Consider the following 16705-nt stretch of genomic DNA (forward strand, 5'->3'; position numbering starts at 1 on the left):
GAAGGCAATGAAGTTTAGCAATCGGAAGTATTGTAGCCGTTTGGTCGTCCAAGCCAACTCGACATAGTAGGTCGCTCCGTTGTCCTCCCCACTTCCCCTCCCCGAGGAAGTAGTCAAACTCGGCATAATGGGAGTATGCAATCATACGAAATTGTATGCAAACCTATTCAATTGATTCACAGTTAATTCGAATGCGTTGAAATACTACGGTAATAGAGCTGGCATGCAGAGGCGAATTACGCACGGCACAAAAAAACCTAGTATTCCGTATGGACTAACTGCAAACGTGACAGTCTCCAATGAAGGTTCTTGCATCTGGAGCGGACGATTAGAAATTAACACAATTTGTATTTTGTAGCACTACAGGAAACTGAGCTCCAAGTTATGAATAAAGAATGAAGCGCCGCATAGATTACCGGATGAAGCGGTGAAAATTAACAATTATTATACGGTTTCGATCGTTGGGACAGACAATTCTCTGCAAACGAAGGGGGGGGGGGGGGGAATTATCACTAGTATGGACTGGTCAGTTTGCAAGCAAAGATATGTTCAACCATCTCAACACCGGATATTAAATTTATTGCTGTAAGAGCACGGCCACGAATCCTTCCAACATAAATCTCAAGTATTCCTATCAGTAATGCACACATATAAGAACAACAGCACAATTTGCTACAGCTGTTCAAATATTGAAATCCATATTAACTGATTTGCAGAAAGAGAATCCACGAACATGTTTTCTTGTAGTTGGGGAACGTTTAAATGTGATCGAAAAAAAAAATTATATTGTGAATGTTTGCACCTCAGTCGAATTCTATGCTACATACACAGTGTTTGATCGATGACGTCTGCTCGAAATATTGCACATTTGGCGTTCACTATAATCTTCTTTTCCGCTCATGTTTCAATATGGCTGCCTCCATGTCGCTTGCAAAGACTTGCAACTTGCTGATCTCCAACATTAGGTTAGTACGTTTCTAGCCTTAGATTATGGTTTATACGTAGATTCTATCTTTCAGTTCTAATATGAGGCTTGAAGGGTGTGAACTATGAGTTTTGATGACATAGGCTACTCCGTAAACAACTTAGCGATAGCCTAAGTCCTAACATAAGCCTAAGGCATAGGCTAGGTCGTTAACACCTGTACTGTTGCCTCACGAAATAATAATAAATGAGACTTATATAGCGCCAAATCAGTAGACAAAAGTCACTGCTCAAGGCACTTTAATGGGCAAAGATGACCCTTAATAATAAAAAACTGCAACAATAACACTAGCAGGTCTAACATTTTTCTTTTCATATGTTTCACATACAGTAGTCTGGGCCCATATTCGTCATGTACGTTGGCTTGCTATACATAGTTATTTTAGGGACCATATAGGACAAAAGGGGTAGGCTAGTACTGAAGTAAGAATAAAGTTATGTACAGCGTGCCAAATAATTATACAGTAGCTGCTGTAGCAGGATAGGTAATGCAAGACCACAATGACGGTATCGTTCAATTTCCTATTTTTTCTCCCTTTTTCTTGTCAAAATCTCATCGAAACAAGGAAAAATGTACTTATCCTTGCCACCAAACAAGGTACACAAAATAGATGTCACCTTTCATAATCAGAAGGTGTTTTTAGTAGGCAAAGGGGTGCAGTTAAGTTGTTTACCTTCTCCACTGAGGTTCCAACTCCAGTAAAAATATAATTCTGCCTCTAATAATAATAGTTCAAGTCACACCGCCACTACCTCACCAATGCTTAGAAACAGAAATGAGTTTTGTCGTTGGCAAAAGTGTTAATATGTGGTACTACTACTAGTAGTCTAGCCTGGTCAATTATACCCAACTTATTTTTTAGTCGCTGAGAGTCTGACTCCAGCAATAGGCTGTTTAGAAAATTGTGGATATTCCATGATTACCCCCAAAAAATATAATATTTTGTAAAGTTCAGATCAAACTCTATCCAGAGGAATGCCTTCCCTAAGCCAAGCTTTTTTCTTTCCACCTCAGGTATGTTTGTGCCTTACATCCATCCCGTGGAATTTTCACTGGTGTTGGTGGGTTGGCGTTCCGAGCATCACAGTCCCTGCAGTGAGTATACCTGACCATGTTATCAACAACAGCATGCCTACAAGAAGAGTATATAGCAATATTGACTGATGTTGTTGAGCAATGAAATAACTGAAAACAATTGTCATGTTATCACTTTCACTCCAGAATAAATATAAAACTGACAGCATTAATTTCCCAAGTTTCTTCAATACTGTACAGTACTTGGGTGTCAGTCCAGTCTAGTCCAGGTTTTCCCCTATCAGTGGGCAAGTATACCCAAACTTTATATGTAGGAGCCATGAATCATATATCTAGAAAAAAAACTGACCGGGCACCCTCTGACCATTGTGTCCTCTACATAATGCTCTCATAAATGAAAATTTGAAAGGAATATTTATCGGAGATAGAAATTCATCTGTATTAGTGAACACTCTTCAAAATTAAGATTAAGAAGCAAGGCTGCTGGTGTCTCTTAGCTACACCAAATCCTCTTGCAGACTTTTGCAGTATGTGACTCCTGTTTTAAAGCAACCATGCTAGATATATATCGCACAAAACAATTCACATGAAGTGCAATACATAATGTATTCAAGGCAAGTGCAAGTTAATCAACCTGGTAACATCCAAGACTACCCACTGAGCTATCAATGCTGAAGTAAATCTAGTGCTAGTTGGAAAAGAACTTTCAAGAAAGTTCGGTTCCTTGAGTTGGAAAATGTTGTAGATGTTCATCTAGTGTTTTTGGGGGGGAGAAGGGGGAAGGGGGTGTGAAGATTCCTTGGGGGGGAGAGGAGGTTGAGGTTAGTAGTCAGGAATGTAGTTTGCCCTTTTGCCACTAGACAGTTCCTCTACATCGTCACCAGACCTATGTGTTTGCTTTCTTAAATTAAAAATGATTTATACGCCGTACTCACTGTTACTACAACACCCACTTTGTCTCCACGCAGAGCTGAACCGCCGAAGAAGAAAAAGAAAACCGACCCGAAGCAGGAACAGCTTCGTCAACATCGATACTTGAAGAGGTTAAAGAAACTACAGTACAAGATGGGAAAGGCCGAGCTGAAACCAGTCGAGGAAATGAGAGTTGATAGAGCCCTGTTAGATGAGTCCAGGTTTGTACTAGTTTGTACATACAAATACTCTGTTCACATAATGTCTGTGCATAAAAAACTTTTTTGAGGGAGGGGTTGATGGGTGGCCTAGATACAATCTCCATGTCAAACAATATCAGTAATACCAAAAGGATTCTTATCTTCCAATGAGCTGTCAGGGACAGTTTTCCACGATCTTGTAGCTTTCATAGTTTTTCAGAGTATCTGAACGTTTTTGAATAAAACTGAATTGTGAAACAATTGTTGTAATTTAAAAGGCATGATGGAATTAGTTTTCAAGATAATAATCACAAATAAAGTGATACAGTTAATACCAGTGGTAATTTCACAGATAGTTTTGATTATCCAACAAGAAATATGTACGCCCTCAGATCACTAAAGAACCCATAAAAGTCAGCCCTGCATTTCATATATAATGTGGAAGGAAGCTATGACCAGTTGTGTCATTCCATATACATGTATGAAATATTTCCCGTGATGATGAGAAACATGTTGGCACATTGGCAACTGTTGCTTTTACCGTGATGTTTTCAAAACTTACCACAGAAAGAGAGACCTCCCGGAAATCCCTCCAGAGGAGCAGGAGAGGAGAGCCCTACTTCTGAAAAGATGGTCAAAGTTCAAGTTCGCGCAACACGTCGCGGAAACCAGATTGATAGAGGGCGCTATTAAAGCACAGGAGAAGGCACTCAATGAACTAAGAACTGAATCAGAAGAGTTATACCAGCAGGCAATAAAAACAGACAACAGTTTATTTCCTCTGGAGGGTGTAGGACCGACCCACACCCCTGCGATAGATGGGTTCGACAAGAAAGTTATCGATGGGGAGTATGTGGACGTCACAAGACAATACAGATGAGAGTTTTATAGGACAAATCAGGGAGAAGTAATTGTTAACTGATACAACAGCAGCTTGATGGATTTGGTTGTCTCTGGAAGTCCTCGAAGGTGTGCAAGTGAAGCGAATCGATTCGTTGAGTACTCTCACTTGTACTCTTACCTTCAAAAGTATTAGAAACCTAACTTTGTTATATCATTTCAGTTTTTGTTCCCTGTAATATTTGATTGCTTTAAGTCAACAGCTACTCATAAAGTCTGTCAGTGAGTTGAAACTTTTTGTAAAGTTTGACTTGACACAACAGATAGAGACTTGTCAGGTGCAAGGCATGGATACAAGGGTTATGGAGAGTGGGAAACTCCCCCACCCCCCCTCCCCCACTCCATTTTAACCTCACACCAAACAATAATTTAGTTATTGGCACAACTTTGCATGATGTAGACTTAATTACATAACTAATTTATAGCCTATATGACTCAGAATGCACGATTTCATATCAAAATGTAAATGTAACCAGATCAATTGAAAATCTAGCAGGTCCCCACCCCCCTGTCTGTTTAAGTCCGAAACCCCTTCTGGACGTATCATTTAAAGCTGTTTGTAAGTGAAAGATATCTTCACACAGTAGTCTGGATGTCATTTTTTTAAAGCTAACAAGCTAATCTGCAGATTGGATCAGCCAAGATAGCATATAAGAGAAACCATTCATCAACAGCTAATATCAGAGCTCAAATTCCTACCTTTTATTTCCGAGTAAACCACCTGTTATGTATTTAGGATGAGTTTGGGTAGACTGGGCTACTTGAATTCACTGTCAAGGAAAACATCATGTAGAAACTTTGTGTCAAATTATGTATCATTCAACAGTTTTGACTGTGAAAATGTATGGTTATTTGACAATAAATGTATATAGTCATACCCATTGGATGGTTCTTCTCCTCTTTCTGTTTTTCCTCATTCCCCTCCTCCTTCTCTTCCTCCTCCTCCTCCTCCTGCTACTCCATCTCCTCCTCCTCCTCCTGGTGTTTGTTTGTGCAGATAGTTGTGTGTCTTTGTTGTGGGGTCTGTTAAGATCCGACAAACTTTATTACGGTGAGGAAATTAAGTGGTAAGGTATTATAGGAACATACACTCGTTCCTTACAAGTCAAGTCCAAGTTTTGACAAAACAAATGGTGTGGGGTCTTCATAACGGGAGATTATGAGACCATAAATGACTCCAATTTGTTTTCTGTAAGGAGTAGTTTTATGAGGCATGTGCCCAACAAATCAATTTAAGAGATGAAATCTTTATCGTCCGATACCAATGAAGAACAGAAAGTAAAAGAATGTACTAAAATAATTGAAAAGCTTTTTTCCATTCCAGGATTTTATAGAATTCAAGGTCAGTATATGGTATCCCAAACAACAGAGCAATGGGGATGGGGCGGGGGTACTTGACAGCCGCATTAATCGCATCGCACAAAGTAATAGACTTTCATATGCACAGATGATTGAGAAATAAGCTGTTCACTCGCCACCAAAATATTAGATCTTATGAAAGACAATGTTATCCGAACAGAAACTTTGGCTGAGTATTTGTGTGTGATATCATTTTAATATATCTTACATTTCGCCAATGAAGTGATCGTTAATGATATGGGACACACAAAAGTAGCTCTCGGTGGAAAAAATGTGGGTGATGATGGAAAAATATTACAATTAAATTGGCAGGACAATACTAAAAAAAAAACATTAGTACAAATGAGTCATTCATACCAGTGTTGTAATGAATGTACAATCGGCAAATATTGTGAATGCATGCAGTGAAATAACACAAGCATCTGTAACACACTCTTGAATTAGGTTCACGAACCATTAATGGTGGTAGGGTTTGTGTATTATTTGAGATGTTTTCTTCCAATATAAATTATATGCAGGCGGAAGTTTAAAAAGAATACATCCTCAGAGCCCCAGTTCTGTTACACAGGGTTTGTTACCACGTGATTATGCAGCAATGGCAGCTCTTCATGACGATTGTGCAGTTTATATCGGTTGTGATAAGTGTACTGCTTATCAATTGTGGTTTGTCAAAAGACTGTTATAGTGTCAAACAAACAATGCTTTACAGTTTAGTTGGATGTTAATAAAATAAAACCGGATATTAGGCACTATCCATGCATCTCTTTAATTCTTCAACTAAAAAATAACAACAAAATACATTTGGCTGTAATTTGCAACTACAAATTTCTATTTTACTTTTACGTTTGTTATGGTTTAACTGTCTTATATGATCTAAAGAGTGCATCTTAATAAATCTAAGTTGATGTTACAAGAGATATACAGGAAGGGTAATTGTTATTAAATTTGTCAAACTTACCTTTCCCCTTTGCCGTTTCCGAAGGTCTTTACAAAATGGAACATGCCATCAAACGAAGTGGAATCGTAGAACATCGTTTGATGAAGCCTCCCATCACTAAGTCATGCTGCCCTCAAATAGTGTTCGGCAATGCGCCTACACCTGCTAAGAGGCAAAGGTCCGGCTCATCACAGGGCAGCGTGGGGAACTACAATGAGCGCTTGTGGGAAGCCGGGATCAAGCTGGTCGGCGATGGATCACCTCACTGTGGTACTATGGCCGTGCGAGAACCGTTTATGAATACCCCTCTCACCGAGATTCTTGGTTTCCCTAAAGCACCGGGTTACGGGAACTTGAACATGGACTCAGAAGCCCTCGTGGATACCATTAGATTCTTCCACGAGAAGGGCACACAGATTGCAATTCATTGCCATGGGGAAAGAGCTTCCGAACAGGCAGTGAAAACTTACGAACAGGTGTGTATAGTTCCACGATTCATATGCATTAGTTTTCGTAATTGCATATTTGTCCTCTTCTTCTTTCTACTGTTCAAATGAAAGCTGAACGTTAGCACTATTAGAAAATTGCCGACCTAGTTTTGGCCTTCGAGTACAATGTGTACAAATACCCTATGCACGAGTACATATTCAAATCAGAATCGGTAACTATGCTATAGCAAGAGTTTTATTTCAGTACAGACTCGCAGCAAGCTTGGAAAATGGCATAGCTAAAATTGATTTTAATAAAAAGAAGGAAAAGCAACGATTAATGAATTTTGACAGCCGTAGCAACCTACAGCTCAACGAAGGTCAGTGAGGTTGTCTCATACTTAAGGGCCATTAAATTAATCTACCGATTCGGTTAAAACCAGGCATTTGATCTTGGTCGTGTTAAACAGATTTCAATTGTACGACAATGCATACAATGTTATCCTTTTTGAAAACACAACCAGTTTACTGCTGTTATTGCCAAACTAAAAAGAGAAGAAATTTATCAATTTTTTCTTGATAAGTTTCAAGCTTGAGAAAAACCATAAAAAATCAATAAAGCAAGAAATAAGAAAACAACAAAGCTAGGAAAGTTAAGTAAAATACCTCCTTTTTTCTTGTATATTCGCATAGGTCCTGGGTGACTATGATAGCAAGGATATTCGTCACCGAATGGAACACTGCGGATTAACCACCGTAGAGCAAATAAAGCGAGCTGGAAAGATCGGTGTTGGGATCTCATTTTTCGTTGATCATCTTCGCTATTACGCTCTGGTCTACAAAACTGATATTTTCGGCGACCGTGTTAACCGATGGACACCTCTCTCAGAGGCAACCAAGACCGGTACGTATGAAATGGTCAATCCACCAGGTATGCACAGGCCAACATTTTATTTTGTAAAAGACGGAGCTGCATGGAACTAGAATATTAGCTTATTATTCGTACTAAAATCTTGCTTATATATAAACAGTTGATTTGCGGATCCAGCGGTGTAAGTATTGATAAGCTTATCCTTGCGCGTGGTCCTAAATTGTAGCTATGCCTCAGAATGCATCAGCCTCTAGTGTCTAACAAGTTGTTACACGGGGAAGAAACCCAGACCCTACGTGGAAGTCGACTTTAATGACCCCATTTACCCATCACTACCATGTCATAATTATCGGTCATTTGAAGTCTGACTATATGTGTGAATGTGTTTGATATACATAACAGACAGGATCCAGAATATTGAAAAGGAGTGTTGGACCCTTGGGGTGTTGATGCAAACACTCTTGATCAATTCAAGTAGTTCCGAAAATTGATAAATTATAAATAAATTTTCTTTGACAGGATCACCCAACATATCCCGGTGACGCTGTTCCATTTTCTAACATGAAAACCGCCGTTACTCGATGCACCAGGGATGATCCAAGCACCCCGTATGGCCCGGAGTATCGTGTTTCAGTTCACGAGGCCCTCAAAGCCTACACTGTTGATGCTGCATTCATGTTACACCGAGAGAAACAACTGGGTACCATAACGCCCGGGAAGAAAGCCGACTTGGTCGTGTTGTCTAAGAATCCGTACAACGTTGACCCGTTCAAATTGGAGGATATCCGAGTGATTGATACGTACCTTGATGGACACAGTAATGGTTTTGCAACTGTGAAATCCATCCCTGGCGCAAATATTAACATCTTGGAACGCCCAGATGACAGCCAAATCTGATTTCAAAGCAAAGCGCATGCATCCGTTCGCTTACACATTGTTCATAAACAGTGTGTAGTTTTTGGAAATCACCTTTTGCTTCCAACTGCATTTTCTTCAATGGAGTTTAAAATGCATGTAGCCCCATTAAGATGAAACTGCATTTTATGTTGGATAAAACTGCAGTATATTGTTAGTAGTGTTGTTTTAAACCTAAGATTAACGTAGCGAGTGGAACATATGTGTTCGTTTTCTAATGAATTCACAGCCATGTTTTGCTGCCATTTTTCTTCGTTAGTCTCGAAATGATTATCGTCTCTAGAAATTGCTAACCAACTCCCCCTGCCACTTTACTTTTTAATTTGCAAGTTAGATGCACGACTTCAAAATAAAGACAACGGGCTAGGGTACATATCTTCAACTAAAACTAAATGTCGGTAATGGTGTAAGTGATGGTGTTACCGGGTACTTTCTTGTTATGCGAGTATTGCATGCATAGTTCTTTTTAATTTTTTAAATTTAGTATTTTTCTACTGCATAGCATATCTACGTTTAGTCGCAAGATATGATAATTATTGATTGACTGAGAGGGAATATAGGAAGTTTAAGCAATTCTTGCGAAATAGATCATGTTCTATGATAGTTCCGATCACGTGAGTTTCGATCAATTAAACATAATGGGTTGATTGTTTATTTAAAAATCAGATGCGTGTTCTCTATATACAAGGTAACGGTTTATAGTATATGTACCTGAAAAAATGCCTAAATAAATAAATGCAAATAATGACATGTGTTGGTTTTAATGACCTGATATCTTGTTACAGTTTACAAATATAGTGACTTCACCCATGCTTCCTCCTTCGTGAGGTATCGTTCTTTCAAAGTTTCAAACTTTGATTTCCGTTGCCCAGAACTAATAGGAGTTTTGTACTTACAGCAAGGCCTCTCACACTCGTGCAAAGGTACCTACAGACACACCGTCACGACGAATATTCGACAGTTTTTAATCACGATAGGCATATCCAATTTTGGCAAATAAATAACCATCCACACACAAACGCAAACATACGCAACACACAAGACGTAAAATGTGCTAACGCAGTGCTTGTTTTGGCATATTTTCAGTCACCATGCCCGATCGTTTTGAATGCCTTGATGTGGAAGCGCATAAATCAAAGTAGAGATGGTGTTCAAATAAGGATTGGAGGTTTACACAAAGCAGTTAAGAAATTCTGTGTTTAAATCTGGATATGTTTCTCCGTGCGAGCAGACGGTTCAGTATGCTTAACTTGCTCCTCTTCTAGCTCAAAGTCTAAAATGCGTCATGATATAGAAATGTGCATGCACTCCGACAGGCCAAGCCATCAGATGTCAACGTGGGGGTATGATTTGTCAGTTGACAACTTCTAGCTATACTTTAGCGGACCCTTAACGTGACGGACTTAAGTGTCTAAGATAATGGAACGATTTCTTCTGGTAGACACCTACAACAGCTATAAAATAAAAAGCTCCTGATTAAAACCCTAAGAGGGCTGCCAACCGTGACTGAAATAAACACCGTCGCGCTCTGACTTTTCAGGGATGATAAAGGCCAGTCTCTTTACATTAACAAATTTTGAAGGAAAAAAAAGGCAACATTTTGAGATAAAAAGACAACATTGTGAGAATTGGGGACACTGTTTTTCTTTCCTATGTCCCTATTAAGCCACCGTACAATGCTGACATATTGTGCACACAAAATTAAACTGCCGCATGCAACCAACACAGTAGTCTACTGCTGTACACATGTAAGTAAAGGTTTAGTAGCTACAGCGTGATAGTCTGACGTCTATCTTGTCCTTGCGCGCATTCAAACAGTGATACAAGAGCGCTCACAAAGATATCAGCAGAAAATCAGAAGCGCGCGCTCCGAAATATTTGTCTGCATTGCATGCTGTACGTACAGAATACCACCGTGCGCGCGTGTGCGTTGATCTATATACGAGTGTTTACTATACCGTCATACACAGTGGATTGTCAATGGAAAATATTTGTTGTCATTTTGTAGGCGTTCATATCAACACGTACTGTACTGGGCAGTTCTCTCTTCATTGCAAGCAGTGTAGTCTAGACGTTGGACATATCTTGACGTCGTTCTTCATCTTAATTTAGTTGTTCGAACGACTCCAATGACGGCCCGGGGTTGCAGAGAAGAAAAGGACGACATTTTAAGACATAGTAAAGATAACGTGATTACGGTTAGTGATATTTTACATTATCTGGAGTTGTCTGTATGCATGTATGTCTGTCTGTGAAGTTAGCCTATGCATAGTCTGCACCGTATGACTATTCTAGGCCTATCAGTTTATGCCTTACTCTTGACTTCATGTTTTATGCATAACGAGAACAGTGTTACGTCATGGAAATGTACCTATTAGCAACTGAGGCATTTTGACGGCACTTAATGCTTTCTGGGATCAGTGTAGAAAAGTCCGTAGGAGTGTTAAAATATGCTCGGTCGGGCGATTGCGCCAGTAATACGTCGGTTACGAGGCCCTATGTCATAATTGAATCCTCCAAGCTACTATACACGCATGTATTGTAACGCTTACTCAGTCTAAGATTCCGGGGATGCCCAAGTATTTCCTACTGAGAACTGGTGGTGGTATGGAAAAAAAATGCCGCTTGGATGGTTGTGTGTTAGTAACGAACCTTGAATCTCGCTATAACATGCAAAGAATATAACACACAGATGAACGAGTAAAGAAAACGCGCTGAGTAGATTTCGTAATCTATTACTACAATCAGCCACGGTACAGACAAACATCGGTCTCTATGCAGTTGTGTGTAAGGAAGCTGTCGTTTCTGGGATTTTCTTGTGCGTGAATGGCGTTGCAGTGTAGATACAATATACAAGGGAGGGCGACCGACGTTGTTTGGACGTTGTTACTTAAAAAACAACATGGCGACACTCACGCTTAAAGCAAGTTGAATTTCATAGTTTCCATGTAGATGTGGGAACGTTTTAATAAGGCCACAAAACTTCGGCGAGAACTACGGTCTAGTGGATATGATATGTCATTTATGTAACGTTTAGGATTAGAAGATTGAAGTAACGTTTTGGACGGTTGCGTTGCTAACCATTTAGGATAAACTCCATTGCCATGAACCGCTGTATGGTTTGTATGCACATGTTTGTGAACTTGTAGTTCTCAAATTTTCTTGATGAAATATGTGCAGCTAAAGGGTCAAACCATGGCGTCGGATGCTAGACTACCCCAAGGAAAACTACAAGATAATTGCTAAGTTACCCTTGCACATCGAAAGCAAATAGAAGTCATTATTATGAAGTACAACAACAACGAAGGCCATTTTCCTATCTTTGAGGTGTTTATAAAATATTGCTGAAAGGGCAAAGGATGCCAAGATCCCAACATTTGATTGCCATGCAACGACATAAGTAATTCAGTAATGATGGGTTGTGCACAATGGCTATAATCCCTGTGGTTGTTAAGTCCTTGAAGAGCGGGCTTTTCAGACATATGCATTCTTTGATCCCGGTTCAAGCATATCCATTTGCTGAGATCAACTGAGACAACAGTTAGATGTTGGACGACGAAGAGCAAGGATATCAATTGAAACTATATGGCTGCGCCTTATACTCTTGAAACCAGCATAGTTTCTAAATTGGCAATCAGTAAGTAGGATGGGGCCGGGACGTCAAGCTGCGCAATGTCTTCACCAAGAAATGCCTCCCTGATACTGGAGAACACATACCGAACGAAAGAAAAAAAGAAGAGATGTTGGTGCCTGGGACCATCTCAGGGGCAAAGTCTCACTGAGGCAGATATCGGCTTGATGATGGGGAACGCTGTAGCCGATGCGTATACACCACTTGCGATGGCTACAGGCCGCAGGGATCACCCTCTGCCCAACGTTCTCTTCTGTGTTGGATTCCGTGGAACATTGAAATACTCAATTTCTTGAATACTCACACCGTAAACAGAGTGGAGGCGAGAGCCGTCAAGGACCATTATCAATGGGCACAATTGGTCAAACAAGCCAAAAACGTATATTTTCCTGAAGGCCAAAGACCAGAGAAACTTGTGATGTCAGTAGCAGACAAGAAATTTGTCAAGATTTTCGAGGATGGTATCAAATGAGAAGGAGGGCGTTATGTCATTTGCCCTGCCATTGATGGATCCAAATTCGATCCTACCCGACAACAAGGGACAAGCTAGGAAGAGGTTCCCAGTGCTAGGAAAACGGTTTCGACGAGAACCAGAGCTAAAAATTAAGTATGTAGAGTTCATGAACCAGATGTACGATCGTGGCTACATGGAGCAAGTTTATGAGACCACATGCGAGGATAAGGAGTGGTATCTTTCCCACCATCCCGTTATTAGTGTCAAGAAACCAGGCAAAGTAAGGGTGGTCTTCGATTGTGCAGCCAAACAAGCCAGTGTCTCTCAAAACGACTTCTTCTATAGGGGCCGGACAACACAAACAGCCTTGGTGGGTGTCTTCCCAGGTTTAGGAAAGAGAAAGTTGCTATCATGGCAGACATCGAAGCGATGTTCCTTCAAGTTGTAGTACTCCCCGAGGATCGTGATGCTCGCAGCTTCCTGTGGAGAAGCAATGGGGGGGGGGTGGGGGGGGGGAAGAGTTAAAGATTACACGATGAACCGTCACCTATTTGGAGCAATGTCATCATTGGCCATTGCCAACAAGGCACTTCGGAGGACCGGAGAAGACCATGGACACAAATATAGTCCTGATATACGGAAGGCTATCTGCGATTCATTCTACGTAGATGACTGTCTGAAAACAGCTTCAGACAGTTACAAAGCCATGGCATTGACAAAGGGTTTAACAGATTTGTCTGTTCCAGTGGCGGAGATTTCTTGTCAGAAGTGGGGGGGGGGGGGTTGCAGGCCATTGATGAAATAAAAAGTCATAACTGCTGGCTCACTATCTAAGTGGAGCGCCACCATAAGTTGGCGCGAAGTGCACAAGAATTTTTTGGCAAATATTGCCTCCCAGATTGCAGTAAATGGCACTGCCCAGGCCTTGAAAAGCTGCATTTAACCAGGGGCGTATGCAGGATTTTCTAACCCGGGGGGCGCGTATTACTATCTAAGCGGAGCGCCACCATTGGTTGGCGCTCCGCGTACAAGCAAATTTCTGGTTTTGGTACCCCCAGATCACCGGAAATGGCACTTCTCGGGCTTGAAACTGACCAACCATACGTACAATTTTGCCTGAGAACCAAGTTTTTTCCAAATACTTTTTTCTCATCTAACCTTTTTGAAGATTGTCACCAGTCACATCACGTTCGACTTCATCACATATCCTGTGGATCATTGCTTTTGTAGGTGATTCTTCATCGCGGCCCACAATATCCGTCAGCCCCACTGTTCAGAATTTGAAAATTCACAGTTCTCGTGAATAAATTCACTTCAAAACATACCCATAATGTTGCACAAAATATCATCTATGGACAACCGATATAGAAAAACCTCCTTCAAACCCTAACAGACGGGTCAAAATTGCACGAGTATGATGAAGTATGATGAAGAATGTTGATTAGGGAATTTTCGAAAATTCAGACGGCTACTAAAAAATTTCGTTGAAGGAAATAAAAATATACCAGATATTTCCGAAACCGAACACTACACACATCGACAGTTTTGAGCATGGGCGCAGATCAGTCTTGGATAATGGTGGGGACGCGTGTCTGTTCTATGACACTATCTAAGCGGAGCGCGACAGTGGGTTCGCGCGTAGCGTGGGATTTTTTTGGGCAAATATACCTCCCAGATCGCCGGAAATAACATTTCCCAGACCTAATGATGCTCCTAAACCTCCTTAAGTTTTAGATCTCATGGCTTAGAAATTTAGTTTGGAGAAATACATGGGCGGCTGCAGAAAGAAAATCAGGGACAAATAATCCAAGTAGACTTTTGTATATACGATGGGTCTGGGGTCCTCTCCCAGAAAACAAATATAGACTGCCGTAAATGCGATTTCCGTCCTATATTTAACAACTGTGGATAAAATACAATAAAATGAGAACTGCTGCATGTCATTTGCACAATGCTGGATCAAACTGCGCCAAAGTTCAATACAGGGGAACTTGAAATGCAGGGCCACGGTATATCATGTCCCCACTACTGAAAAAGTTGGTGGGGACGCGTCCCGCTGTCCTCACCAGGATCTGCGCCCATGGTTTGGAGGCTGTTTATCGTGGAACGTTTGCTTTACAAATTCGAATAATTTTGTCACTGTTCCTCTTTCTCTTCCCGTTTTCTTGCCGTATTTTCTACTCCATCCTTTTCTCCTTTTCTCTCTTTCTTCTTTTTCTTTTCCTTCCTTCACCTCGTTGAAGTTGGCAAGTGTATACAGTTTCAAAGCTATTCAACAGCAACAAAACGTTATTTTGTGTATGTCTGTTGTGGGTGAAGTTAGCGCTATGAGCTACAAGTTCCAATGCGCAAGGTGGGGGAAAGGGGCTAGAAATAATGTGTGGGTCAATTCTAACTCGGTTTTCGGTCGTTAATTGTTGATGTAGCCTACCAGGTAAAAGGTTGAATGACTTTAACAATTTCAAATTAATAATTTGATTTATTATGCCATTTGGAGCACATAACATAGGCTATAACAGAACATTACTGGCAAAAACTAGGGGGGGGTTGATTGTGTGGGCCAACCCCCCTCTTCAAAAAGTGGGGGGGTTAAAAAAAAACCAACCCCCCCTGTTTCTCCGCCACTGGTCTGTTCAAGGCGGGTTGAGGCTCACAAAATAGATATCGATTTTAAGTAGGTACTAGGTCTAAATAAATACTTTTAACACTTTATCTGTGGTTCTACACAGCCTCTGTAAAACCTTATTTAAATACACATGATTCAGCTACACGTCAATCCTCTACGAGTCTCTCTTTCTATCGTAATTATCTAGTGTAACCAAACATCCAACTTTAACAAGTATGTGTGGATCATGTTGTTTGGTTTTCCTGCCCAGGTTATATGTTGGGTGACCGTAATGCTTAAATTCAAAAGGCACTGTTGCACCGGTCAGTAATTATTAAGATTGATTTGTAGACAAATCTTCATTCGCTCGATCGGCCTGCAAAACGGCTAAATGTTTGGCGAAAAAAATACATTTATTAATTTCATTTATTTATTGATTCATTCCAGTATAAATATGAAATATAAAGAGGGGTCATAACTACAGGAAGAATAACTAATCTAAAAGGAACAGAAAAAAGGTTAAGATGATAGGATTTCATAGAAAATACATCTTCACATATAAAAGTAAATACATAAAACGATATAACAAACAAACTACAACAAATATTCTAAGTGCTCGGATTGAATGAATATAGCAGCATGGTATATAAAAGAGTTTCTGTAAACTTGTGTTCTTTTTTTTTTTGCAGTATGTGCGATTTTGATGGAATAAGACCTGAATGTATTTGTTTTTAAAACACATTTCCTTTGATTATATTTGGATTAAGCAATAAATTCTTGCAGTCACATGTTAGACAGAGCACTGATAATTTCATTGGTCAGTTTCAACAGAGCTTCAAGAAATCTCATCAGCAGAATCATCGGCATATTTCGTAATAGAAATGTGTGAGTTTGACCTAATTTCATCAGTTTATATCGTTAATAATATAGCAAATAATGGACCCCCCCGAAGCACACCAACCTTTATTTCCAATATTTCGGTTAACCGTTTATCCAACTTCACATGTCTGGTGCCATTCTTGAAGGAACTGTGCCAGTCAATGAATAAGCAAATTGTGAAAGATCATTCATTAGTTAATTTGGCAAGAAAGTATTTAACGCACTTGAAAAGTCAAGAAAAAGAACCGTTGTTATAGTTGCTTCCTTTCAATCTAAACGAGGCACAATATCATGGATTAATAAAAGGACAGCAATTATACAAGATACACCTTTCTTATAGCCAAAATGACACTTGTCCCCAAATTGCTCTCATATATATATATATATATATATATATATATATATATATATCCACCCAAGCCGAAAAGGTGTGAGCTTATATTTGTTCTTAACGTGTAGCATATTATGTATTTATATGCCAGGGTGTTATAACACTAACACGTGTTATGTTTTGGGAGCATGTGAGAGCTAGATATGTTAAAGATACAATACAGTAAATCGTAGTGGTATAGTAATGGTTGGACGACTGGTAAA

General features: G+C 40.0%; 2 protein-coding genes and 1 pseudogene across 3 annotated transcripts in view; all 3 read left to right on the top strand.

The window, feature by feature from the left end:
* The first annotated feature begins 112 nt into the window (after positions 1–112).
* LOC139977063 (large ribosomal subunit protein mL40-like) lies at positions 113–5849 on the top strand. 2 transcript variants are annotated; one of them, XM_071986069.1, is made up of 4 exons: positions 113–153; positions 2000–2080; positions 2989–3153; positions 3700–5849. In XM_071986069.1, the coding sequence occupies exons 1-4, from the start codon at positions 128–130 to the stop codon at positions 4010–4012; spliced, it is 585 nt and encodes a 194-aa protein (XP_071842170.1). In that variant the 5' UTR covers positions 113–127; the 3' UTR covers positions 4013–5849. The 2 variants fall into 2 exon arrangements, with proteins under 2 accessions (XP_071842170.1, XP_071842169.1); XM_071986068.1 differs by lacking the exon at positions 113–153 and adding an exon at positions 813–965 and having other exon boundaries at positions 3700–5847.
* A 504-nt stretch (positions 5850–6353) lies between these two features.
* On the top strand, positions 6354–9971 carry LOC139977058 (uncharacterized; annotated as a pseudogene).
* Positions 9972–10234: 263 nt separating this feature from the next.
* Positions 10235–16705, top strand: part of LOC139977055 (uncharacterized) — a 40053-nt gene continuing 33582 nt past the window's right edge. Inside the window, exon 1 of the mRNA XM_071986053.1 lies at positions 10235–10740. The gene's annotated coding sequence lies outside the window, so the exon portion shown is untranslated. The remainder of the gene's footprint in view (positions 10741–16705) is intronic.

This window comes from Apostichopus japonicus, chromosome 12 (assembly GCF_037975245.1).
Source record: "Apostichopus japonicus isolate 1M-3 chromosome 12, ASM3797524v1, whole genome shotgun sequence".
Taxonomy (NCBI): Eukaryota; Metazoa; Echinodermata; class Holothuroidea; order Aspidochirotida; family Stichopodidae; genus Apostichopus; species Apostichopus japonicus.